This window comes from Petaurus breviceps, unplaced genomic scaffold (genome assembly GCF_028583685.1).
Source record: "Petaurus breviceps papuanus isolate PSGF00001 unplaced genomic scaffold, PetGlider_PUasm1.0 151, whole genome shotgun sequence".
Classification (NCBI taxonomy): Eukaryota; Metazoa; Chordata; class Mammalia; order Diprotodontia; family Petauridae; genus Petaurus; species Petaurus breviceps.
Window position 1 is genome coordinate 14,231,789 of NW_027185712.1, and position 27,927 is coordinate 14,259,715.

The 27,927-nt window shown below is 37.0% G+C and overlaps 1 protein-coding gene across 3 annotated transcripts in view; it reads right to left on the reverse strand.

The window, feature by feature from the left end:
* The window catches only part of KIAA1328 (KIAA1328 ortholog), a 512,616-nt gene that overhangs the window by 41,356 nt on the left and 443,333 nt on the right, over positions 1-27,927 (reverse strand). For all 3 annotated transcript variants that reach the window (XM_069075688.1, XM_069075694.1, XM_069075679.1), the window contains one exon: positions 12,816-12,924. In XM_069075688.1, coding sequence (XP_068931789.1) covers positions 12,816-12,924 — 109 coding nt within the window. The remainder of the gene's footprint in view (positions 1-12,815; positions 12,925-27,927) is intronic.

The window sequence follows — 27,927 nt, forward strand, 5'->3', positions numbered from 1 at the left end:
TGGGAAAGTCACTTAACCCTGTTTGCCTCAGTTTCCTCATCTGTAAAATGAGCTGGAGAGAGAAATGCAAACTGGTCTTTGCCAAGAATACCTCAAATAGGGTCATGAAGAGTCGGACATAACTGAAAACAACTGAACCAAAAGGAACAGCAATTCTAGGCCTCCAGGGAGATGGAGGACCATCAGAAGTTACTATCTGTCCTATCACTGCACTGTCCTAAGGTTCTCTGGGCCTTTGCATTTGCTCTGTAGCTGAACTCTCTTACATAAGTTGTCCCCTCCAATTAGTGTGAGCTCCTTTAAAGAAGGGGCTGTCTCATCCTATTTGTATGTGCTTGCCACATGGTGATAGATGCTTGTTCAGGGGTGGGGAACTTGCAGCCTCGAGGTCATATGTGGTCTTCTAGGTCCTTGGGTGTAGCCTTTTCCACTGAGTTCAAGTTTTACAAAACAAATCCTTTTATTAAGGGGATTTGTTTTGCGAAGTTTGGATTCAGTCAAAGGGCCACACTTGAGGACCTAGAGGGCCACATGTGGCCTCAAGGCTGCAGGTTCCCCATTCCTGTGCTCATTCATTCATTCATTCATTTTGCTTGTAAGCAGATATACACCATTTTGGCAGGTCCAGTGATAACTTCTCTCCAGCCCCCCTCCCCCCCAATAGTTTTTCAGTTTTTTCTTCTTTTCCCTCTCTAACTTTTCTATACCCATACCTTTACCCACACAGAGGAAGAAACAGAATTTATCCACTTTGGTGTCTGCTACAAAACAATAGGTTAACTAAGTAAACAAGTCATGAATTACTCCTCTCTACCAGGGCTGTAAGAGAAGTCTAATTTATTCATTTTTAAACATTAGTCTCATTAGAGCGTCCACAAATTATTTTGATCCACGTCCACAAAATCAACTCTTAAACCTAGTAAAAGCTAAGTTTATAGAAGAACCTCACTGAAAGATTTAAGGACCTAATCAAGGAAAGCCTCAATTCTAAAAAGTACAAATACCCAAACTGAATACATTTTTTAAAAAACGTGATAAATTTGCATCAGCTACAGTGTACAAGTTCCAGTATCATTTAGGGTGCCATAAAGTCTACTCTGCTCAGTATCTGTAAAGAGTCACTTATTTTGAGAACATTAGCCTTTAAAGTATATAGCTTTAAAAGGGGATGGATTTAGAGTCAGAGGTTCTAGGTTCCGCTGTCTGACAACAATCATAAGGTTTTGGGCGCTTTGCAAAACTATAGTAATTTTAGATGAAAGATCATATGAAGCAACTATAAGCTCAAGGAACAGGACTCAGAGGATGATTCTTGACTCACTGTGAAGAAAAGATGGTCTGAATACTAGATGGAAAAGATTTGACATTCAGACAATATCCACAACTAGCTCAAGTACTCAGAGCAACTTAAGGATAGGTGATGCCTATTTGTTTATTGAATGAGAAACCATCAAAATACACCAGAATTTTGAAGATGCTTCATGAACTGAGATTTGCTGTCACCAGTTCTCTCCAGAGAGCAATCAGTGGCCCCAACCCTGAAATACTCTCAAGTTTTGGCAGGATGAGGCAAATCTTCAGGCAGATAAAAACAGAAGGCATCAAGAACTAATGAAAATGTTACTGAAATCTTCAGTGTCTACAGGAGAATTCAAACCATAGCTTGAAGATCTTATTATAGAGATCTGAAATGGCAAAGAAATATTAGATAAAAATGTTACAATTTTTAAATAAAGGGAACATTTAACTAAAGAAATCATAATAGTCTTGCCTTGTTGTCCATTGTCTCTACAAGTCATCCTGAACCACTTCCTTTCCTGTCTAAAGTTTTTTTGTAACGCTAGTGGGTTTAGGCTTGCCACCATTTAGAAGGCCATGATCAACAGTAATCAATCACCAGTTTAAAAAATTCAAATTTATAGTGAAAACCTTGAGCAAAGTTTCCCAAACTTTGCCATTCAAATTTCTTGGAGGGCTGTAGGGCAGCACAGGAGGTAAAATGAGAGAAGAGTAAAAAAAAAAAAAAGCTGGTACTTTCTTAGTAAGTTTTCCAGATGTATCAGGTGCCCTTATAGAGGGAGGGAAGGGTCACACTGGTCTAAAGAATATGGAATATTTTCAGTTATCTTCACAAAAGGTTGACAATGAGGAAGAAATCTAACATCAACTTAAATGTGCAGGTGCAGCTTTTAGTCACCTGAGAAAACAGATGTCTGAAGAGCATGTTAAATCCCAAGATAAACTTTATTATCCAGCAGATGGTTATAATCCCCATCTTTCTATATTTAGGAAGAATAGAGACAACACCTTAAAACACTGAAGAATTAGCATCAATACTGTTTGTAGTGTGTGTTTGAACTCCAGCTCTGCCACTTACTTCCATCTTTGTGTAATTATGGCCATGTCACTTCACCTCTCTGAGACTCAGTTTTTTCAGCTATAAAATAATGAGGCTGGCCTAGATGATCTTTTTGTTGTTGTTGTTGCGTTTTTGGAGGGCAATTGGGGTTAAGTGACTTGCCCAAGGTCACATGGCTAGTATTTTTGTTAAGTGTCTGAGGCCGGATTTGAACTTAGGTCCTCCTGACTCCAGGGCCTGGCCTAGATGATCTTGAAAGTCTCCTCCATGAGATCTAAATCCTTCAACATTCTAAATCTGTTTTGTCAAAGACAAATGGCATTTAAACTGTTTTCAGGTAAAAAAAATGCAACAACGTTAACCTGTGTAACTTTACTGGCCAGGTCTTTTTCAATGAGATGATTCTATTTTAAGGATCAGTTTAAAAATTAAGTTTAAATCACCAGTTTAAAATTAAGTGGCCAAAGCAACAGGGAGCCTCAAAACTGATGGTCTTGAAATTTATTCAGGCTATTCTCTAGAAGGTCATATACTAAAGCTTAAATACTCTGGCCATATTATGAGAAGCCAGGACTCATTGGAAAAGACCCTGATGTTGGGAAAGATGGAAGGTAAAAGGAAAAGGGAATGGCAGAGGATGAGATAGATAGATAAGTGTCATGAAAGCAATGAACATGAACTTGGACAGATTTTGAGACATAGTGGAGGACTAAAGGGCCCACAGGGTCATGAAGAGTCAGACATGACTGAACAACAACAATGGAGTTCAAACCCACAGAGAAGATACAAATGGAAGACATCATGCTTATTTAATTCAGGGTTGCTAAGGAAATGAGATATTCAAGTCAATGTGACCTATAACCAAAACCTGAAATTAGATAATTGTTAAACCACACAAAAGTTTTCTACTCTCTACCAACTTGAGTCTATGAAAGGATTTTTAAGAAATAAAGGAATGAAGCTGCAAGGAGTTTCTGTCTGACTGCTGAAGCCAAAGGGTTGCAAGAGTGTGCATTTTCTTAAGCAAATGTGTCCTGTGGTGAGACTAATAACTCTTCAAGGTCTCCCAAAGGGGGAAGGGAACTCTAATAACTACTATAGGTTTCTAAGATCTGCATCAATTACTAGAGCTCATGTTACATTCTCATTGTTTTAGTTTATCATACTATTTATTTCTTTTTTCTTTACTTACTCATATACATCTTAGCAACTCATGCACAAAAAGGAATAGATAACTATATTAATGGTTCTTAACAGTAGGGATTAAAATATGGGTCTAACATCAGAGCTTAAATAAAAGCAGGATTTCCATCAGATACAAGAATTATATTCACACAATTGCTCTTGGTGCCACTGACACTGTACAGAACATCTTTGCTGGTAATATACCCTTCATCATCAGTTTGATAGGATGATGGTCCTCTCCACCAGGGGTTTTGTCAACCTACCAGCTAGAGATAGACTCCAGTCTCTCCCCATTTCCAATCCACCTAATTATAGAATCAAAGGATTCAGAGGTAGAAAGAACCTTGCAGAATGATTAGTTCAAAGCTCTCATTTCACAAGTGAAGCACCTGAAGTCCAGAGAGGTTATGTAACTCACATAGATCCTAACAAAGAGGGTCAAAACTTGAACTCAGAATCTCTGACTCCAAGTCTCAAACTCTTTTTCTTCACTATATACCATAGACTAATTGTTCCCAAATATCATAAGATTCTGTCACTATACTGCTCAGAAACTTTCAACAGTGTCTTGCTGTCTTTAGAACTAAATATTACTCTACATTTTGGCTCCAAACCACCTCTTCAACATTATTTCTCACTGCACCCTAGTACAAAAAACCTTCTTCTCTACCACGCAGAGTAGTCTAATCATTGTCCTTCAAATAGACTTTGCCAGTTTATACTTCAGCATATATTTGCTTAACCCAGAATGCCTTCGCTCTCCCTCTCAACATTTTTGGATAATGCTCCTCTCTTCAGACTCACTTCCTCCTCTGTGAAGTCTTTTCAGGTCTCTGGGAGAGTTCCCTTTTTTTGCACTGGCAGAGCTTACCTACAAGCCCTGTTCAACCACTTAATCATGTACAAATTTGTTCACTACCTTTTGAGGTACAGATTATTGAAGGGACAGGTAATGAAATGTCTAGAAAAGGAAGCAACAGTTAAAAAGAGCTAGAATGGCTTCCTCAGGAACAGGTCATAACAGACTTACATTATTTCCTTTTTTGAGAAGGCTACTAAACTTATAGATCAAGGGAATACTATAATTACTGTTTACTATATTTTGCAAAGCATCTGATACTATCTTTTCATTATTCCTCTGAAAGAAGCTTATACTATTCAATCAATTAACAAGCATTTATCAGGTATCTTTTGTGCGATGGACCAGGCTAAGTGCTAGAGAAACAAATACAAAGAATAAAACAATCCCACCTCTCAAAGAGTTTATATTCTATTAGTAAACAAATATTTATTAAGTGTTTACTAAATGCCAGGTCATGTCCTAAGTGCTGGGGCTACAAAGGAAAGGAAAAACAGTTCTGACCCTCAAAGAGGACACATTCTAACATATTCTGTACTATCCTCTTTTCTCAAGCTCCTCCTTCTTATTTTCTTGCTGATTATGTTCTTTCAAACCCCAGACTTCTATCATTTCCACCACTCACTGCCTTCATGTCTGTTCATGTGTTGCTGAACAAAGCTAGAGAAAATCAAGAAACTCTGCTGACTGGGTAGACTACAAATTTATGATACATGATCTTATCTGGGTCCTCACTGTGGCAAGGAAATCCTTTTATACTTCCCCAACCAATTCACTCCCAATGACCACAGTGGCTTTTATAGGTTTGTTCACCCCTCCTCAAACTTCCCACAGTTCCCCCTTTCTCCACCCCTCCCAGTTGAGAATCTTGTCTCATTTCACTGGAAAAATTGAGGGCATAAACTAAGAGCTCCCTCTTCTCCCCTCCTTATTTCATGTCACTCCGATGCCTTCACCCACTATCTCATTCACCTCATCTCACAAGAGAAGGTAGCCTTTATCCTTGCTAAGGCTAATCTCACTACACAGTGAACATTCAGTAAATACTTGATGAAGTTATTATATATATATATATATATACACACACACACACACACACACATATGTGCGTGTATTAAAGATGAGAAGTCATATCTCTCACTAATTCAAAATGGCTTTCCCCCTTCCTCACACTAAAATTATGAAGATTTACTTTGATTGGTGCTAATTATTAAAATAAGCACTGACCTCTGTATTCAGGATCTAACCAAAGTTGGGCATTATGTCAAAAGAAAATGCATTAGGATCCATGACTAATTAAAAGTAGGAATTGGATTGGTGGGAACATCAGTGAAATTTGTGTTTCTCTACTTTGGTCTGTCTGTCTGTCATTTTCCTGGGAATCCCTATTTGTGGGGGGGACTATGAATATATTTCTTCCAGGCTTAACATTCCCCCCTCCAAAACAAGAGAAACAAAACATATAATAAAATAGGGAGTCAAATGTTGGAAAAATTCAAATGTTGGAAGGAGGAGTCATTTGTATTATGTTACAATAATAATTGTATTAAATTATTATAATATTAAATGTTATGATGAGATATGAAAATCATATTAAAGAAAAACAACCACACAGGCTATTTGGGCTTAAACTTCTATAGCCTTAATGACTTTTAAAAGCTACTTAAAAAGAAAGATTTATATACTGAACTCTACTTTATAAAACAGATGATAAAAATTATTTAAATGGTGCCTGTAATATGCTTTGAGCTCCCCAAAGGAGGGTGCTCTGGGATATGTTGTAGAGTTGGGGCTCAAAGTAGCTTATGCCATTTATTGGCAGCATGATGTAGTGGAAAATACACTGGATTTAGAATTAGAAAATCAGGGTTTATATCCTGCTGTGCTGCTCTGTGCCTCATTTTCCTCATCTGCAAAATAAGAGTTGGACTAGATCATTTCAAAGGTCGCTTTTAGCTTTACCTATGACTAAAGAAGAAGGTATAATTGTATTTTTACTTTACATTCAATACTATATTTTCTGAAGTGTCTTATACATTCTTTTAATCTTCATTTAATTCCTGCAATTACGTTTTGATTAAAAAAGAACAGTTTTGATAGGTCCCATTCTGCTGGTAAGAAATAAGTAAACAATCATGTTTGGGGCAGACAGAGTGAAATGGCATTCTAGGAAGCCATTTTGAAAAACAGAATTTTTACCTCAAAACTTGCAAGTAAAAATCAATAGACATTTTTTTCAAATATAGAAACTTTACAATAATGATTATAATTGATTAGGGCCATTAACCATATACTGTGTGTTTTAAGAGGTAAGTTATATGCTAATTTTCAAAACTATCAAGAAGTTCTAAAATAAAAGTAACCAAAGACATAAGAGTTAGACTAGAAATTTCAACTCAATTATATAAACATTTATTAAGTATCCTGTATTACTAGCACTTAGTAAGTACAATGCTACATGTTAGGAATAGAAACCTTAACAAAACAGTCCCTGGCTGCAAGGACCTTAATTTTAACTGTGATTTTATTTTTCTTGAGTTTTATTCTAATTTCTTCAATCACCTAAGGAGGCCTAGCCTTAAACTTATGTACTAAGTTTGATATAAGTGAAAAACAAATCTCAGAAGTCTGGAAGGTTTCTATCCTAGATTCCAAATATCCAGCTCAGGTTAATACACAGCCCATCAAGCATAGGATATCAGAAAGAGATTTCCCTTAGAATCAGAAAACTTGAGTTTGAGTCCTGAATGCAACTTAACTAGCTGAGTTAAAGGAGGTAGATTATTTTCCTTAAGCTTTTATAAGAAAAATAACTAATAAACACTGATTCTGTCAGGGTTGTAGTATGGCATCTGAAATGCTTGATAATAATAATACTTATGCTTATTATTTAAACTATTATTATTTGCAAATTTTCCATTTGGATTATGAAAATCAAAAACTTCAAACTGTTTAGACAGCACAAACTCCCAAATAGAATATTTTTGCCTCAGATATTATGTATTTATGTTATTTTTAGGATAGCAAATTAGCATGATTCCCACCCTTGTCTACTTTCCAAATTGTCAGAAGTATATCTATGTGAGAAACCAGACACTGCCCAAAGTGCATATACACTCCAGCCTTGGTTTACACTCTAACAGGGTATTAGCAAAAACTGATGCAAAAACACTCACACAGCCATGTGTCTAGCACTTCTAAGATCATGCCATCACAACTTGTGCTGGAGGCATACTGAATTTTCATGTCACATCCTTAAAAACTAAGGTATAGCCAAGCATCTTAAAACAGCAGCAATTTAGGTTTCAGAAAGGAAGAATACCTGTACCGTGTCTTCTTGGCACTGGTGGGGGGCAGTTATACATTCTGTGCCCTTTCCATTACTCATGTTACAATTCCGGATTGCCTAAATACCAGTTAAGAGGGATATGATGATCCACCTTCAAGTAGCTGACCATGTGTTGTGACCTTTCCTGCAAAAGCTAGTAGGTATACTAGTTGACACTACCTTTCCAATAAAGGTCCCCAGTGTTGGCAGAAGCTCACACACAGAAATTCACCAACATACAGTTGCAAGAATGGTTTAGTAAAAATGCTAACATTCTTCTTTTACTCCTCACAAAAGAGAACAATCGACTCCCCAGAGAAAGGAGAACAACACAAATTGGCCTTAGAGCTCAGGAAACGGGACTGAGCCATTTTTGTCTGATGGCTATATGGCTGATGTTCAGCTTTATCAGTTTGGAACAAAAATCAACTTCTTATCAAAAGACTGAGTGATGGAAACCCTACCAATTGCTTCAAAAACTGACAAGATTTCTATTATACTGAACAATCTCAGAAGATATTTAACCTAATTTTAATATAAAATCCTGTCAGTTCTACATAGCTGAATAGAAAAAGTCACTAATACATAAAGGATATGCAACTGTAGTAGATTTTTTCCCTCGGAGTTAAATCTGAAATAAAAGACTATCAAAAAGCCTTGAAGATCCAATGCTAGATTAATGCAAATATCTGCCTGTTTGCAAGTGTACTTTTTGATTAAACTGGCATACATCAAGTACAATTAGAAAGGTTATTTATAACTAAGAAATACATAATTCTGCATCTTAATGAGGATGACAATTACAGCTGACAGTTGCTAATTAACACTACTTCATTTTTTTTTTTGCTAAGAGTCAGATATTCCCAGTGTGATCTTCATTGTTTTTAATGGACACATTAACTCCGGCAGGCATGAAAGGGTTAATTAATAATAGCTCGTGTTTTGGATCAGCCCTTTCCCCCAGCTCTAGAGAAAGCCAAAGTCCCTGTTGCAACTTCATCTTTTATAGCTTTGGGTTAGAACTGGAGTCCCGGGTGCCCTGTGGCGCTCTGTGGTACAGAGACTACAAGATTAAATGGAATCTGATCACCCAAGAATGAGTGAACTTTGACTCTACCTCACAGGATGGACACCATACAAGAAAACTGATTTCTTCAACTTTTTATCAAGAGCCAAATCTCAGGGCTCTAATCTCAACCACCCACCTGGTGTTCAGAGTGACAGAGAGAAAATACCCCTCTCCCCTAATCCTTTCTCCAGCTGAAATGGAATGTTGCCTGTAACAGCCAAGTAGAAATAAATGTCTTCACACAGTTCAGCTATTTAAACCTCCTGTGCAAAGTTGACTACTGTGCTTACTGTCTGCGACAACTTAGAGGTATCTGATCAATGTTGAAGGCCAAGAAGTGAAATGGTGGGAATGGAGCACTGCAGCTCACATCCAGGAACACCATAATACCCTACTTACTGGTGCTGTAAATTTCACATTTATTTTGTAAGCATGAGATAGATGGGATATTTCTACATACAAAGGTGCCCAACTAAAATCAAGATAAGTGATATTAATGTCCTATGGTCAGTATTATTGAACCTCGAAAGCAATAAACTTTATGAGTCGATAAATATTACATTTGCAACATAGTTAACATTCCTCTACTGTCTCTGGCACTTATTACACATTGTAACCGCAAGTCTACAATACATTATTCATATTTGGGGTGTCACCGAGTGATGGATTGCTGTAAGAGAGGCTGTCCTTTAAATAAATCAACAAATAAAAATGCAAATGTTAACATTTTCAGCCACAACTTTTTCCATCTTGAATGGGGAATGAAAATTTCACATTATATCGACAGCCAGCAGAGAGAACAATTAACAACCTACACAGTGAATAAGAGAGATTAATTTGCCAACGTCTGGTTTTATCACCTGCATATGGAACTATATTGGACTTTTCTGGCCGTTAGTTCTCTTCAGGGAAAAAAGGAAAACTTGTCTCCTATCAGCTTCCTCTCCACCCCCACTCTTTTTTTCAAGTCTTAAAAATGCTTGGAATTTAGGTGTGGATAGGGGAAGTGCCTATATTTTCCCTCTCCTTTGCACCTTAAAATGTTTGTTGAGATGAAAAAAAAAAGTCCCCCCCCCCATTAAGAGTTTGCGAATAACTAAAAACTTCTCTATAAAAATCATGTATTTTGCATTCTCTATGCTTGGAAATGAAAACAACTAAAACACATCTGATACTGAGATCTGGAAAGCGTCTACTTGTGACTTTTCAATAACTAATTTTCATAGCTCTGAATCTTTTTTCAACGCTGCATTTTGTATAATGGATCCACAACATGCCAATGTGCACTTCTAAGGAGAAAATCTGGTGTGCTATACATTATTTTACTTAGTCAAATACTCATTTCTTAAGAATATTCTGAGTTTTTATATTTGATATGAACCATTAAGGACTAACAGATAAAGAAGCCTGCTTTTTTAAAGCCCATAATAAACACAAGTTTATAAACAATTTTAACAAAGATTTATAAAACTCTGCTGGTCTGATATGGTGTACTCAGTATGTATTGGGGGTATTCTGCAAAATCTAAATGACAGTAACATTTTAATCTTTTCCATGCTAGAAAGGTAACCATCAAAAGCATATTAGTGTTAAAGGTCTGATTTATGTCTGCAATAGCAAGAAAATTTGGTGTAAAGATTGAAAATTCTTTCTTTCTTTTTTATTTCTTTCCTTCCAACTGAGTTTAATCCCTTAAGAAGAGCTGGGATGAATTCTCCTGGAGCTCAAATTGCCAGTTAGAGTGTGGGATATTCTAAATCAGGTACCTTACAATATTTTAGACCAACATGTGAATTTCGTTCAAAACAAGCAAAGTTATGAGTATGAATCTACTAATAAAACAGAGTAGTAGCAGTCTAACAAGAAAGGTTATAAATATATGGGCAGTTTATACATTACACACGGTCAATTATGAAAGCTTTAATTTCTGGGTCTTTCTTTCTGTGGTCTAACATTCCTATAAGCACTTTGTGGGCCTATAGCAGACCTCCCTAGAGGTGGTTTAAGACGTCATTATTCCCCAAACCAATGGTACATATTCAAAATATTTCTTTAAAATCATCAGATCTGTAATCAATAAGTACTATGTGCTCATTTTGTAAAAAAAAAAAAAAGATTGTAACTGGTTTGTTTTCTTTTTTAGCATTAAACAAGTGTTTATAATCCATACTTGTCTGAGGAGATACAAGGAGTATAAATGTTCAAAACCACAAACTCAAGTAAACAAACTAAGCCCCTTTGTGGCTAATATTTATCTCGGCATTAAACAAGACAGTGAGAGGTAGTATCTGAAGAGATATGTTACTTTATATAACAAGTTTCTGCCTCAAGAAATATGGTTGATTAAGTGATTAACCCCTCAAAGGTCTTTGGTATCACTAACATGCTGACAGTCCCTTAACTGCTGTACAAAAGCTGCTATAATTCTCAATATCGATTAATTTAGTTAGTTAAACTTGCAGTCTAAGCTTATAAGCATTCAATGATAAATTGGGAAGGACCTGCTGCCCAAGCAGGTTTTCTGATGAAGGATAGGATCAGCTTTAGGTCTCTAAAGAAAGCTTTGTCCATTTACCATTGTCAATTAAAGAAGCCCATGAGTAAGGAAAAGCATACCAAGGCTACTTAACCTGGTCAAATTCACATGTGTTTCAATAAGAACCTCTCATTGGGGAAAGATGTTTTTAGATACATTATAAGATGGTAGAATTTTCTATTCCTTATACAATAAATAAACTTCTGAAATGCTGTTGCAAGCTAATCACTTCTATTTTTATGGATTCCCTTTCAATAATATAATTTGTGTCATTGTTTATATATAACCATGTAGGAGCCTCCAGTGGTGACAGAGGAATTTCAGCCTCCACACTGGTATCTGCAGATGTGGCTGTTTTAAATGAGACTAATGCTGCTATTTTAATGGAGCATTTGGTTTTTAAATGTTCTTTTGTTGCTGCAATGTAGAATTGTGGATATCAGGCATTAAGTAGAAAATAATCTCCTTCAAAAGATTAATTTCACTTCTACAGGGGAGTATATCAAAACCTATCCTGATGGTCAGTGGCCTCACTGATTATACACTATACATTTCCACATAAGATAGAAAAAAAAATCACCAGCTTCCCAGGGGAACAAGAGAGACCACCTAAATGTTCAGTTAGCTCATGATATGCACTGGTAGGGAAAGGATGGTGGGGATGAAAACTGATTATACTTTCCCACCTTTCATGCTTTGTCAAGGGCTCTTTTTCCTTTGATTCACCCTTAGCAATTGAGACAATCATCCTTTGGGTCCAGAACCAATTCGACTTCTATTGCCAGAAGTCATCATGTAGACAAGAGATATGGTTTTTATTGATTTAAAATTTTCATTAACAAATATGGTACATGTATACACACTCACACATACACATGCACATAGCCTTGGGAGCTATAATCCCAAAATGAGACAAAGTTATTGTGAACATTATGGCAGTGAAAACAAACCTACTTCCCTTTACTGGAGTACAAGTGGTATTTCTATTGTGGGGAAGCCTCTAGGGCAGGCACACAGTATAATCAAAGCTGCTGACTTAATGTGATTTTGCTACTTGTCATTAAATATAAAATAACATCTGTGTGATACATGTTAAGGATATTCCATTGGATAAAACTTGGAAAAAATATAAAGTGATTAAGACCTTCCAGTGGACTTAAGGCCTAACAGGGGTTAGCACTAACTCTTTCAATTATTTACATGTCTGTTAAATATAGCAGAACTTTAAGCATAAAATATATTAATTTGAAAATCTAAATATAAATAAAATGTTCTAACTTGGCATATTTCTACCTTTTTTCTTCTAATAAGCAATTTAAAGCTTACTATCAATGTCAAAAGATAGAGCAGTTTAGAGATTATATTCTCCATCTCACATTAGAGCATAGCACCAAAGGAACTCTGTTGCTTCCCGCAAGTTAGAAGGATGTAATGGGTGCATCTGTGGAATGTTAAACCAAAGGTTCCCCAGAAGCTTACCTGGCAGCATCATGCTGGAATGGTGATGTAGCTGTGGTTACAAAGTCCTTTCTGTTGACTGACATTATAGGAGATGTGGTTGCATCTTTTTTGGCTCCTGACATTGCCCCTGTACAAAGGAACAAAGGCAATCATTCCAGCACTTAATTTGGAAAGCTATGGACAGCACATATGGTATGGTGTGTGACTGAAGAAATCCCTAGCCTCCCAAAGGTAGGAGCTGATACGCTGCAAGTAGGAATTTCAGCAAGTTGCTTCAGATTGTCAGGTAGCATTGCAGACAGTCAAGCCTTCCCTTTGAGAGACAAATGTTTGTGCAAGAGCATACTTAATACTGGTTAAGCTTTTAGCACAGTGTCTGGCACAGAGCAGGTATTTAATAAATGGTCATTCACTCTCCCTTCCCTTTTCTACTACTGAGATTTCCATAGCTGATGGCCTGTCATATTCCTGCTGATATGAGTCTGCTGTGAATCTACTCAAATAGTTTGTATATTTTTATTTTTAGTCTGTTTTTTCCTTTAATTATCACAAGAAAACATCTTTGCTTAACTCCAGAAAACACTAGAAGAATTAGTTGATAATAAACAAAAGTCCAACATTTTGAACTTCCAAGTAAAAGAAAATAAAATGAACAAAATGTATTGCCAAAGTGGTCCTGATTCTTGGGTATTCCTGGCTCTTCCAGCACTTGAATGAGATATTTTCAGGTTCTTGGTCCCCACTATGGGGGATTATAACCCAGAAAATTAGTTCCTGGTAATCCTGTGATCTTGGGAATGGCCATGGTTTCCTGTATTCAAATTCCTACACACTAATTTAATTTGTTGAGGTGCTTGTAGCCTGTGTTCCTTTCTCTAATAAACTGTATCCACTCAGAAATGGTTTTTGACTCTGTTGATGCCTACATCTATTTTCCTTTCTGCAAAGTGCTTTGGGTTGAAAAATGGCAGACAGGGGAAAGACTTTCTCTGTCACCTTCAAGACAATAAGATATATCTGGCCTCTTTTCTGGATGACTTAAGTCCAGCCTCCTCACTGATACTAAGAGAACCAATATCAAGAGAGGTGAAAAGACTTGCCCAGAGTAAGTAAAAAGCAGACCCAGGATTCAAACCCACATCTTGAATTCAAATCTAACAACTTTTCCTCTGCACTCTGACAACAGGTTTCTGTTTTACCACTAGATAAAAGTTCTGTTTAGCACTTAGAATCCTTCACATTCTGACCCTGGCCTGTCTTTGCAGGTTGATTATATATTGTTCTTCCCCTGCCTCAAACATCTCACTCACCTTCCCCACCAACTCCAATACACAGTCTAAATTCTAATCAGACTGCATCCTGTTTCCCATATACAACATCCCATCTCTATCTTTTGGAAGGTAAACTCTCTCGACTTTGCATCTGCTGCTCTGACTGGTTCCAACTCTGTGGAACAAGATGCCCCTCCAAGGATAAACTCATCACTTCTAATCTCATTATCAGGCTGCTAACTCACGCCTTGGTTGAGACCACTTCCCTTAGCCTCCTCTCCCCTCGGACTGGAAGGTTGGAGGGCAGAGTACCAACCTCTTCCCAGTGCCCTTCTGTGTAGAGGCCAAAAACTGTTCTGCCTGGTTATAATCCCATGGGAGAAGATATCTCCTGGTGCCCCTTTCCTCCCGCGCCTGCCCAAGCTTTCCCATGTCACTTTGTGTCTTGTCTCCTCCCATTACTTTGTGAGCCCCTTGAGAGCTGTCTTTCTTCTTATTAATTGTATCCCCTAACACTAAGCACAGTGTCTGGCACATGGTGGCTACTTAATAATTGTTTACTGGATTTTGGAAACCCTAGTTCTATTCCAGGATCTTTTCAAATACTATCTCCTATATGAGCCCTTTTCTGATCCTCCAATTTGTTAGTCCTTTCCATCCATAAAAAATTACTATGCATTTATTTTGTATTTTACATTTATCTATGCACATGTGGCATTCTCCCAGTAGAACATAAATTCCATGAGGGCAGGGACTGTTTTATTTTTGTCTTTGTATCCCAAGTACCTAGCATAGTGATCTGGCCTATAGTATCTGCCTAATAAAATGATTGTTGAATGAAGGAATGAAAGTAGGATGAGAACCAGGACAACATGGTGTCATAGAAACCAAGGTCCAGACACACTATCTATGAGGGTAATAAGAGATGAATTAAATGTGATTGTGAATTACTATGATTTTTTTTTGCTTTTTTTGGAGGGTGGAAGGTAGGGCAATTGGGATTAAGTGACTTGCCCAAGGTCACACGGCTAGTTTTCGTGTTAAGTGTCTGAGGCTGGATTTGAATTCAGGTTCTCCTGTCTCCAGGTCCAGTGCTCTATTCACTGAGCCACCTAGCCATCCCAAATTACTATGATTTTTAAAAGACTGTGGCAGATGGAAGAGATACGAAAGGATTAGACAAGAGGAAAAAGCCCCATTTCCAGAAAAAAAGGTAGTATCTGCTGGTTGCAGAGTAGTGGGCTTGATTTTGATTCCTTGAAATATTCTAGAATATATTATCAAAAAGATGATTTATGAGTATAAATGAGTATATGAAACAGTAATCATTAAAAGCCAATATGGTTTCAGGCCAGATCAGGTCAAACTAACATGTTTTTTTGAACAGGCAATCACAATAAGAGATCAGGGGAACCTTGATGTCAGCAAAGTATTTGCTGAAGCATCGAATTTTATCTTTGTGGACAAAAAGTAGGGATTTGATCTAGATGACAGTGTAGTTGGATGGAATTGGAACTGGTTGTATACCTGGAACCAAAGAGTGGTGATTAATGGGATCGATGTTGACTTGGATCTCTAGTGCAGCTCTTGGCTATCTGCCCTTTGCCTAGTGCTGTTTAACATCTTTATCCATGAGTGGGATGAAGGCATAGGTAGCATGGTTGTCCAATTTGCAGATGATGCAAAGTTAGAAGGAATATCTAAAGCGTTAGAAGACATAGTCTGAATCTAAAAAAGCTTGTGTAAGGCTAGAATGATGGGTCGATTTTAACAACATCCAATTTAGTAGGGATAAATATAAATTTCTACACATTGATCAAGGGATAATTTCCAGTAGATAGAAGCAAGGGAGTACACTCTACTATGTACAAATTTCTTATCGAGAGTCAAGAAAATGACTGAATTAATCAGCAAATATGATCAAGTATCCACTATAGGCAGGGCTCTATGCTAGGTGCTGGGAATACAAAGAAAAAAATGAGTCCTTGCCCTCAAAGAGCTTATATTCTGTTTTATGAAATAACACATGTGCGTGCTTATGTGCACACACATATACATACATACGCATATGCATATATGTGTGTATACATACAAACACACAGAATAAAGAAATACAAAGTATTTGGAGAAGGCACTAGAAATTGAATTAGGGAAGTTTTCACATATAATGTGTTGTACTAGAGAAAATATGGGGTTCTTTAAGGTGTGTAGGACATAAGGAATGCATCTTGGGCATGTGGATGGCCAAAACAGAGGCACAGGATGGAAGGCAGCAAGGCCAATTTGGCTGCACAGAAGAGTGATTAACATGACTTCAAAGGAAGTTTGGTGTAAGGTTATAAAGAGTTTTAAAAACCAAAGAGTGGAATTTATATTTTATCTTAGAGGTAGCCTTTGAGGGAACCATTGGAATTTAATGAGTAGGGGATTGACATGGTGAGACGTTCACTTATGGAAAACCAATTCAGCAGCTCTGTAGTAGATGTGATGAGACTTGAGGCAGGGAGACTAACAAGGAGGCCATTGTAATAGTCTATGTAAGAGGTGATGAAGACCTGAGTAAGGGTTGTGACTGTATGAATAGTGAGAAGGGGATAAAAATGAGAGATGTTATAGAGTAAGAAATGACAAGATGTGGCAATTAATTAAACAAGTAGGGTAGGTAGTATTTGAGCGGGGCCTTGCACAAACTTCAACAAACAGAAATGGGGAGGCATGGAAATAGGAACAAACAGGTCAAGAACAGGGAATGTGGTTCAGTTTGGCTGGAAGGTAGAATAACTGAAAGGGAGCAGTATAAGATAAAGCTGGACATGGATATTGGAGTTAGCCTTCTGAGGGCCTGGAATGTCAAAGTCAGGAGTTTATATATTATTTGATAAATAATGGAGAGTCATGGAAGGTTTTATTTAGGCATATGTATAGAACCAGATAGGAAGCTATTACAATAGATAAGGGCTTAAACTGGGGTGGGCTGTAGTCTGAATGAAGAAGAGGGGCTTTATACATGAGACACCACAGACCCAGAAATGACAGAATCTGGCATCTGCTTGGATGTCTTTTGCACATAACAGACACTCACTAAATATTTTCTGAATTGGGTGGGGTGAGGGACAGGAAAGAGTCAAAGGTGACTACAAGGTTACGAGTATAAGAGACCGAGACTATGTCTTGCTTTTGAAAACACTTTGATGAAGTGAAGATTTGGAGGGAAGATTAAGTTTAGTTGTAGACACATTAGATTTGAGTTGTCAGCAGGATATCCAGAAATAAATATCCAGCAGGAAACTGGAAATACAGACCTGTAGTTCTGAAAAGATGTTAAAGGTAGACATGTCGATTTGGGAACACTGAATAAAGGTGAAAATTGAAATCTCGGGGTGCACAAGGTCACCAAGGAAGAGAATTGCATAGGCAATCTGATTAAAATATAACAATATTTTACATTTATATAGCCCTATATAGTTATGAAGTAAATATAAACTATTCTATTTGAGCCTTATAAATAACTTTGTGAAATAAATAGTTCAATCAACAGACAGGGAATAGCTGAACAAATAATGGCATTTGAATATAATGGAATATTATTGTACCATAAGAAATGATGAAAGGGTTGATTTCAGAGAAGCTTAGGAAGACTTGTATGAACTGATACAGATTTAAGTGAGCAGAACCAAGAGTAAAAATTATACCACAACAATACTATAAAGACAAAGAACTTTAAAAGATTTTAGAACTCTGAACAAACACAATTCCAGAAGACTGAATGGGGGGAAAAGAATAGGAATTTAGATAGCATTTACTATGTGCCAGGCATCATGCTAAGCACTTTATAAATATTATTTCATTTGATCCTCACAATAACCCTATGAGGTAAGTGCTATTATTGCCCCATATTTTACAGTTGAGGAAATGGATGTAAATGTAAGCTAAATGACTTGCTTGCAGTCCCACAGTTAGTAAATATCTAAGGTCTGATTTGAACTCAGGTCTTCTTACTCAAGGCCCACTGCTCTATCCATAGTACCATCTAGCTGCCTCCACTGAGACTTTATTATCCAACCAATGATCAAGCAGGCCAGCCACCTCCTGACACAAAGCTGATGACAAATAAGCCTGATGTAGCCAATGTGGGAATTTGTTTTGATTGACTATGAATATTTGTAATGAGGCTTTTCTTCTTTTTCTATTGGGGTAGAGTTGAAAATTTGATTTTTGTTAAATGAAAAAATTGAAATGTTAAAAACCAGTAATATTATCACTGTTATCATTTTACAAATGAGGAATCTCATGAGGTTAAATAACTTGCTCAAAATAAAATAGCTTTTAAAAGATGAAGCTCCAAACTGAGGTCTTCTGACTCCAAGCCCATTGCTCTTTGTTATATTTTGCTGATTCTCTATGCAAAAGCCTAGAAGCAGAAAAAAGAAGACTAGAGAAAGTTTGAATGAAGAGATGAAGAGCTAGTCAGTAGGACGGCAGGTGATGAAGTCTGAAGAAGAGTTTAAAATCATTTGTTAAAAGTTATTAGTCTAAGGGTAAAGTCAAGATGACAGAGTACCATGAAGAAGTACAGTTTGAGCTCTGATATCTCTTCTCAACAAATCTAGAAAAATGCACCAAACTGAGTCTTGATCAGGAAATGCAAGAAAAAAAAATCACACTGAGCCATTTTTTTCCAGCCCAGGTTCATACAGGGAAGCAGACAGAGATCTACAGACACTAGGGATGCAACTCTAGCAAAGAATGGCTGCACACAGTATGTCAAGCACAAAAAGAGGCTATGCACCGGGGCAAAGAGATATCCAAAATCTGCCACAGAGGGACCTAAACTGGCACAGGAACAACTGCCAAATGGCAGCCCTGCTGCTTACTGCTCAGTACTAGGGTCACTCTAAACTAGCAGAGATTTTCAGCCCGCTGATGGTGGCTAAATCCAGCAGCAATCTATTGAACCCCAACAAGGGAAAACTTGCAGACATGTTGCACAAACCCAAACACAGTTCAGAACTTGCACAGCTTAGACCAAGAGGGCAGAAAAGTCAGACTTTGCTCTGGACCACACCCCTCTAGAAGCATGAAAACTTGTAAGGCTCCATACTGAGCTGTTCCTGAGATTCTAGAATGAGACAATACTCAGTACTCCATGAAAGCAGCAGAAGGACCAGCCCAGAAATTCCTACCCAGATAAACAAAGAACCTGGCCCTAATATCAAGTCCAAAGCCAGGGAGCAGGTTGGTAGAATGAATAAACAAAAAAGAGCCTTACCACAAAAACCTATTATGGTGACAGGGACACTCAAGACAAAAACTTAGATGATGAGAATAACTAAAACATTTACATGCAAAGCATCAAAGGAAAACACAACTTGGGCATAAGTTCAACTAGAATTCCAAGAAGAGCCAAAGCAAGAGTTAAAAATATTTTTATAAATGAAATAAAAGTGCTAGAAGAAAAAAAACTGGAAAAGAAATGTGAGCTATAGAAGAACTGGAAAGGGAATGAATGGCTTGGCACAATAGGTACAAAACCTCGTCTAAGCAATAAACTCCCTGAAAATTAGAATGGACCACACACATAGAAGCAAATGCCTTCATGAGACAACAAGGAATATTAAAACAAAGTAAAGGAAAACATAAAACAACTGACCTGGAAAACAGACCGAGCAGTGATAATTTCAAAATCATTGGACCATCAGAAAGAGATGGCCAAAAAAGAGTCTAAACATCACACTTCAAGGAATCATAAAAGACAACTGCAAAGACATCTTAGAACAAGGAAAGGGAAGGAAATTAATATTTATATAGCATCTACTATGTGCCATACACTGTGCTAAACACTTTTTGCAAATATTACCTTCTTTCATTCTGACAATAACCCTACAAGATATGAACTATATTATCTTCATTTTACAGTTTAGAAAATTAAGGTAAACAGAGGTTAAGGGACTTACCTAGGGTCACTTGGCTAGTAAAGGTCTGGAGATTTTAATTAAATTCTTCCTGACTCCAGATCAAAGGTTCTCTCTATTGTACTACCAGTTTCCTTTTCAGAGGGCAAAGTACAAACAGAAAGTACCTTTCTGATCATCTTCTGAAAGAAACTCCAAGATGAAGCATGTTCCCCAGGAACTTTACAGTCAAAATATAGAGTTTCTAGTCAAAGGAAACACATATACACATGGAGAAAGAAGGAAAGAAAGAGAGAGAAATATTGAGAGAGGGAGGGAGAGAGAGAAAGAGAGAGAGATAAAAGGAAGAAAGAAAAAAGAAACAAAGGAAGGAAGAAAGAGAATTCAAGTAATGAAGAGCTATAGTCAGGATCTCACATATGATTTAGATGCCATTATAAAGAAGAGAAGAAATTGGATTGTAAATGATATTCTAGAAGGCAAAGGATATATATATATGAATAACTTATCCATAAAACTAAATATGATCTTCTAGGGGGAAAAATAATGAAAGGAGGACCTAATGAAATTCACAACTTTGACAAGCATTCCTGATGAAAAGGCCATAGCTGAATAGAAATTCTGAGGTGCAAACACAGGAATCAAGAGAAAAAGAAAAAGTTACACAGGAGAGAACTAAATCATAAAGGACTAAAAAAAAGATAACCTATTTATATTCTAATACATGTGCCCTCAGGGTGGCTAGGTGAAGAGAACAACTGGTCCTGGAGTCAGGAGGACCTGAGTTCAAGTCCAGCTACAGACACTTAACACAAAAACTAACCATGTAACCTCAGGCAAGTCAATTAACCCCAATTGCCCTCCAAAAAGCAAAAAAAAAAAAAAATACATGTGTCCTCTCAGAACCTTTTCATCATTAGGGATCACAGGATGGGGGGGAAGGTTAATTAGACAGAGGGCCTGGTAATGGTTCTGTTATGTTTTAATGATCTTAAAAAGAAAAATGGAAAGGGAAAGGAAGAGAAATTTATTGAGGGGGGAAGGGAAAGGAAGTATGGGTAAAATTAATTCACATAATTGGGGTGTGTAATTAGAAGTGTATATAAGAAAAGAGGACGGAATGGGGGGCAGGTAACACTTGAATCTCACTTGCATCTGAACTAGTCAAAGGAGGGGAAAAATATACACACAGAGTTGGATACAGAATACATTTCACTTAACAGGGAAACAGGAAGTAAAGGGAGAAAGGGAAATTAGAAGGAGGGTAGATTAAGGGTAGGATTTGTCCTAAGGGAAACAAACACTAAGGATGCAGAAAAATATTTAGAGCATCTTTTTCTTTTCCTTTTCCCCAGTGGTAGGGAATTAGAAACTTAGGGGCCAACCTCAGTTTGAGGGGGCACGGCTGAACAAGTTATGGAATACTAGTTTGTTGAAAGAAATGATTAAGGGGTTATTTCAGAGCAACCTGAGAAGAGTTGTATGATCTGATAGAGAATGAAATAAGCAGAACCAGAAAAATGATTTATATAGTAACAAGCTGTAAAGACAATTTTAAAAGACTTAAGAGGTAAGGGAAGGAAAAGGGAAAAATAATTTATTAAATGCTTACTATGTGCCAAACACTGTGCTAAGCACTTTAAAATATTATCTCATTTGATCCGCACAACAACCCTAGGAGGGCTGTGCTATTTTATCATAATTTTGCATATGAGGAAACTGAGGCAGATAGAAGTTAAGAGACTTGCCCAGCATCCAACAGTTAGTGTTTGAAGTTGGATTTGAATTCATGTCTTCCTGATAGGTCTAGTACTCTATTCACTGTTCCACCTAGTTGCCTAGAAACTAATTAACACAACAACCAACTAAGATTCCAGAAGAATCATAATGAAACATGCTAACTAACTTCTGAATAGTGGTGATGGATTAAGATTGAGACATATTTTTCATAGACATGGCCAATGTGGGAACTTGTTTTACTTGATTATACGTGTCTGTAAACAAAGGTGTCTCTTTTTTGCTTTCTAAATGGGGAAGATGGAATGGAGAGAAGACAGACTATTGCTGATTGAAAGAGAGAAAGAAATTGAATATTAAAAGTTATTAAAGTCTATGGTTAAGAATTGTCACTAGCATTAAGTGAAACTTTACCTGCTAATCTTTACCACATTTCCCAGCACTTCTTCTCCCCCCAACCTTCCCCATATTACCATCTTAGAGTAAATGATAAGTTAAAAAAAACAAACCTCTCTCTCTAAGGAAGGAGTAGGTAAATCAATATCTAGAAGAAAACGATATTTGGGTCCTTTAAGAAAAAAAAAATTCTGGGTGTTAAATTTGGGACTAGATCACATACAGAGACATAGACACGAGAGTTTTGGGCTTTCATATGAAGTAGATAAAATTTGAGGCAATGACTACTTCATTTTATTTGACTATATCTCACCATGGAGCTTATATAATAGGCAGGCATGTTTTGAAAACATGAGAAAAAGAAAGTGCATAGTAACCTGACTGAGGGATTGAGATTAGAAATGGTATGAGAAAACATTATAGACTAAAATTTTCATGGAAAGTTTTTTGCTACCTCCTACACGGCTTAAACTCTCACTGCCTCCTAGAGACTTTTTATTGCCCTCAGCATTTTATGAAAAAATTTTCACAAAGGAGATGGATATGGGTCGACAGGCTAACAGAGTTGGACTGCCTGAACTAGTGACGTTAGTTACTTTCCTAAGAATAGACAGTATTTGAGTCTTCAATCTGAATATACTGGAGATGAAGGGCAGGAAGGATAAATGTGCCGTCTATCACAAAACCTGGCATATACTTACAATATGAATAATAATGAAGAAGACTGACATGTTCTGCAACAAAAGGTGAATACTAAGAATAAAAAAGGAATATTTACATATCTATGAATGGTGGTTGAGAAGTAAGCATGTGGAGCTAGAAATGATGCTAATGGATGGAGACTATGACCCATTGGACAGAACAGAAACCTGGTAGGCTGATACTTATAAACAAAATTTTAATGACAGTAGAGGTTAATGACCCACAAAAATATGGGAAATGTTGAATCAAAGAAAAGATAGAGATGGCAAAGGTAGTTTGCAAAGCAACCTAATAATGGATGTGAGGGAGCTTATAGGTTCTGTGTGTGGGTCAATGGATGAAGAGAATGGAAGTTCCAAACATAGGTGATTTTCACCCCCAAATACATGCATAGATAGTTGAATACTTTCAACTTCAATTTTGTTTGACAGAGTCAGCTTTCATTCTCTTACATGCAGGTAGATATAAACTTCCAGTCCCCATCCTAATGCTCAATTTCAGAAATATTGTTCACCCCCCAAAAATCTCAAATGAGTAAAAGACAACTTTTTGATCCCAAACTAGATCTAGATATTGTAAGAGTAAGCAAGTGGGATTTTTATGCCCCTGGAGTTCAGTTTCCCAGGCTCAGGCTAAATTGTAAACATCTGAAGGATTGATCTCCTTTGAACCCTGATAATTCACAGCTGTGCTGACTCACCAGATTGTGTGCATTCTGGCTCTGAACCAATCAGGGGCCAGGTATTAGTTATATACTCTAAGAGGTTGGCATTTTCCTTTAGGGGTTTGCTTATGAGAAGGACCTTTTGATTCCATACACAGGACTCTAAGTAGCTGTTTGTTAATTCCCCCTCCCCCACCACTCAGAGGTTTGTACTCTCCTGATCCAATGGTATATGTAGGGGGTTGTACTACTTTGTTCAGACAGTAGGGGCCCTGTCTGTTGAATCTCTGTACTAATATCTCTGCTTGTATTTTCTACTTATCTGTAATTAAAGTAAAATTGTTTGACCCCTTTTAAAGCTCTTTTTCCTTTAGAAAAGTAGATCTAAGAAACTGTGCTAGCAGGCCATCCTGGGTGTGCTAGGGTGCTTGCTACTAGAGATGGGAAGGAAAGAGGAACAATGGCCAAAGGAACTGGTCCCAATCAGGAATATGCCTGAGAAAAGTCCTCAACCAACCAAGGCAAAAGACACTGTATCAGTTATTGTCGTGACAACTGTGTAACAATAGAGCTAACAAGAGATTCTAAATATTATTAAACTGGTTTAAAGAAAACTTTATGATCCAGAAGGCAAAGAATCTTCTCAATAGACAAGAAATTTTGCCTCCCCTTACAACCAAGAGAGAGGAATTGATTGAAAACAATGGGGAGACTTTGTGTTAGTTACCAAGAGCTCCTTGAAAAATTTTAGGGAAAAAAGAAACCAAATAAGCGCAGTGCCGTGGTGTATTAAAGTCTTTTGTGAAGGAAGGCGCTGTTGTCATCCTTTTCTAGAAGATCTGTCAGAAGAAATGCTATAATTTGCCTTCATTATGGAGGACAAGCTTCTGCATATTTTCTGCTCAGAACTAGTAGTCATCAGCATTTATAATCATCAACTCACATTTGTACAGCATTTGAGAGTTTAGAATTACCTTACATATGGTATTTCATTTTAGGCTTTTAATAACCTTGTGGGGTAGATAAGAATGGTAGTATAATTATATGACAAAGAAACTGAGGTTCAGGGAGATGGGGTGATGTATACAAAGTCATATTGTAATTCTGGTTGGAAGGTGGTTGGTACATATTAACAATGCATTATTAAATATGACCAGAACACTAGAGGAAAAAAACAGTAACATAAGAAGAAGGTAATATAATTGAATTACTTTCCCAAAGGAATGCTTTTTAGAACAGAAAGTAATTACCTCAGAGGAAACTCAAAGAACCCAAAATGGACAATACTGAGATTGGCAAGTGACATATGTTAACAATGAGGCAGAGAAAGCTAGAGTTATGGAGACTAAATCTAATTTTTATGAATAAAGGAAAAGAGAGACCCATTAATAAAATGTGGATGGGAGAGGGCTGTGCAATTGACAGAACTTTTCCAGAAGCTGAGATGAAGGTTAGTGTTTGTTGGAGGAAAAAAAAAGGCAGTAATTACTGACAACTAAAAGCAAGGAAGAATATGTTAAAATAACATACTTGCTGATGAAAAGTCCATAAAGGAATATTTGATAATGAAGGAATTTGTTTATTTAGGCAGTCAGAGGAGAGGTGTCTGAAGACTTTAAGGAAATCTGGTACAGGAAGAAGCTTTCTTCAATAGGGATCAATACTTACTTTGATAGTTAGGCATATGAACAAATAAGAAGAAAGCTTATCTGACTTTAACAGGACCTGACAATAAAAATGAGAAATTCTAGGTTTCTTGGCACTTGCCCAAATAGAATTAAGTGAAAAGTCACAAGGATGAAGGTGAAACTGAGAGAAATGGTTTATAGAAAGCATTAAGGAAGAATCTGATTGTTAGGTATCTGAAGGCTGTCAAGAAGACTTAAGGAATGGTAAGAGAGGTCACATGTTAGCAAAGACATTGACAAACTCCAGTGGAAGGTCCTGAGGAGGGAAATCAGCATGGTGAGGGGTTTGGAGAAGAGGATATAACATTACTGAAAGAACTGTGTCTGTTAAGTCTGGAGAAAAGAAAACTAAGGGGAGGACACGTTAGTCTTCTTCATATATATGGAGAGTTTTTATGTGGAAGAAGGATTAGATTTCCTCTGCACATATAGGAACAACTAGTGGAAAGAGAGAAGCAGCTCAGTATAAGGGGAAAACCTTCCTAATAATTAGTCCACTAGGGTGGCCTTAGAAGGAATGGCTTCCTTATTACTAGAGTTCTTTAGGTGGAAACTGAAAGAGAGCTGAAGAACACAATAAATGTAGGCACCAAAACAAAGAAAAGATTCTAATAAAATCCATATAGAAGGCTATTAGTTTGTATAAATTTCATCCAAGGCAAGTAATGGAAATCTTCATTCAATTGTCAGTTTATTGCATGTATGGAGTGCTAAGCCCTTTAATGGGTACAAAAGGGAATTCAGGTTTAGCACAGAAGATACCAGACTTATGATACCTATAATTGGGTAATTTATTAGAGAGCAAAAAGACACAAAGAGGTGTCACTATAGTTATTAAAAACAACAACAAACACCACCAGAATTTATGCCTGTATTAACACTACTCTTCTAACCTAATGACTTGTTCATGTAACTAATGGCTGATAGTTGGCCAACTAGTCAGCAATTCTTAGAACTGACTAAACCAAACAAAGTAATAAAACCATGCCACTGTTTCCATTTTGTTATGAAGACATCATGATTGTTGCAGAACAAAAATGTCAACCACTTTGTTGATGGTATAAAATACCTGAGCAAGAATCATCAGATCATCTGTTAAATAAACAAATCATTAAGTTGAGAACCTAATTGTCAATTTAGACATGATTTACTGGTCGTGTGATTGGTTATGGTAACCTTCAATAAATATATATTTAACCACAAAGGACAGGCTTATAAGAAAAAGAAGATGCTACTAGCTAGCTAGTGAGATGGAAGGGAGGGAGGCAGGTAGGAGTAATTCAATTAGAGAGTTAGTCTGGAGTGAATAATAATTCATATTTGTCCAATATTTGATACTTTAGAAGCACCTTACATATAATATTTCATTTTAGCCTTAAATAAGTAGAAGCGAAGTAGAAAAGAATGGTATTATGATTATATGAAAGATGAGGAAACTGAAACTCAGGGAGGATTGATTCACACAAAGACACGTAATTGTAGAGTTACAAACAAACAAACTGCCTGTCCTTAGGGAACCAGATTAAATGTACCTGAGAAATATTTAATAAAATAAATAAAAATATAATAGAACATAGATAATGCTGACTTGTGATTTACTAAGTTAATATGTCGGCAAGGATCATTTCTATTTGAGTTTGACACCACCAGTGTGGGGTAAATGAATGAAGTTGAACTTAAACTAGCTCCTTTGATTACACATCCAATGCTTTCTCCCCCACACTACTGTATTATTATTGGAATATCTATGCTGATTGCTTTAATTGCTTTTTCTCTTCTATTGTCAGGTCAGTTTCAGAAGCAAGAAATCAAATGGCTCACTTTATGGAGTCTTTAGCTCACAATGTTACCACTGGATTTATGAAACAAACAAATATAGACAGAACATTGATGTCTATGATAAAAGAAGTCACTGACGTGGTAGTGGCAGTAGGGGATGAAGTTGATTTGCTTCGTTTTGGAACCTCTCTTCGCTGTGATTATAGATTTAAACATGTTTGTGTTATGCCTATCACTTACTCTAATGTTTCTTCATATGATTGGCAATGCATAAAAATCATTTAAATGGACTTTTCCTGAACACTTCATTAAAAAAATGACATTGCTGCCCTCCATCATCTTGCCGGAGAAATAGATTGTGCCTCTAATGAAGATCTCACTCCTGATAAAGCGGCCGAACAGATTACATCCTGGTTTTTGTCTGGTTCCCATTGGTGGACCTCCTTTGAGGCTTGGATAGGCTTTGCATGTGCTGTTGTAATCCTGTTCTGTTTATTTCCCATAATGATGTCATGTATACTTAAATGTATTCGATCAGCCTGGACGGATGTACATGCAGACATAAATTTGGCCCATCTTAAAACAATAAGGGGGAATTGTGAGAGGATTGTTGTCCCCGTATCCAGGTAACCTTCACAACAGTAATCCAGGTTGAAGACCTGTGGAAAGAAGGTACTGTACTAGGTTGAATGCACATATCTTTGTCATAAGGTCTTGAAGGTCACAGCTGCCTGCAGTCCACCAAGGACGCCTAACGGCCTCTCGCTTGTTTGGATGACAGGTGTATGCGCTGGCTCGGCCCAGGGAGGAAAGCTGATTGTTTCTTTTGTTTTCCCCTGATCAATCATATATACTCCAAAGCCTGCACATACACCAAAGGGTTGAGAAGATATATAAACACACTTTTCCCTGAATAATCTTGAGCTATATGATTCCCCCATATGGACTCCCATCTCCCTTTCATATCTCTCTAAGAATTCA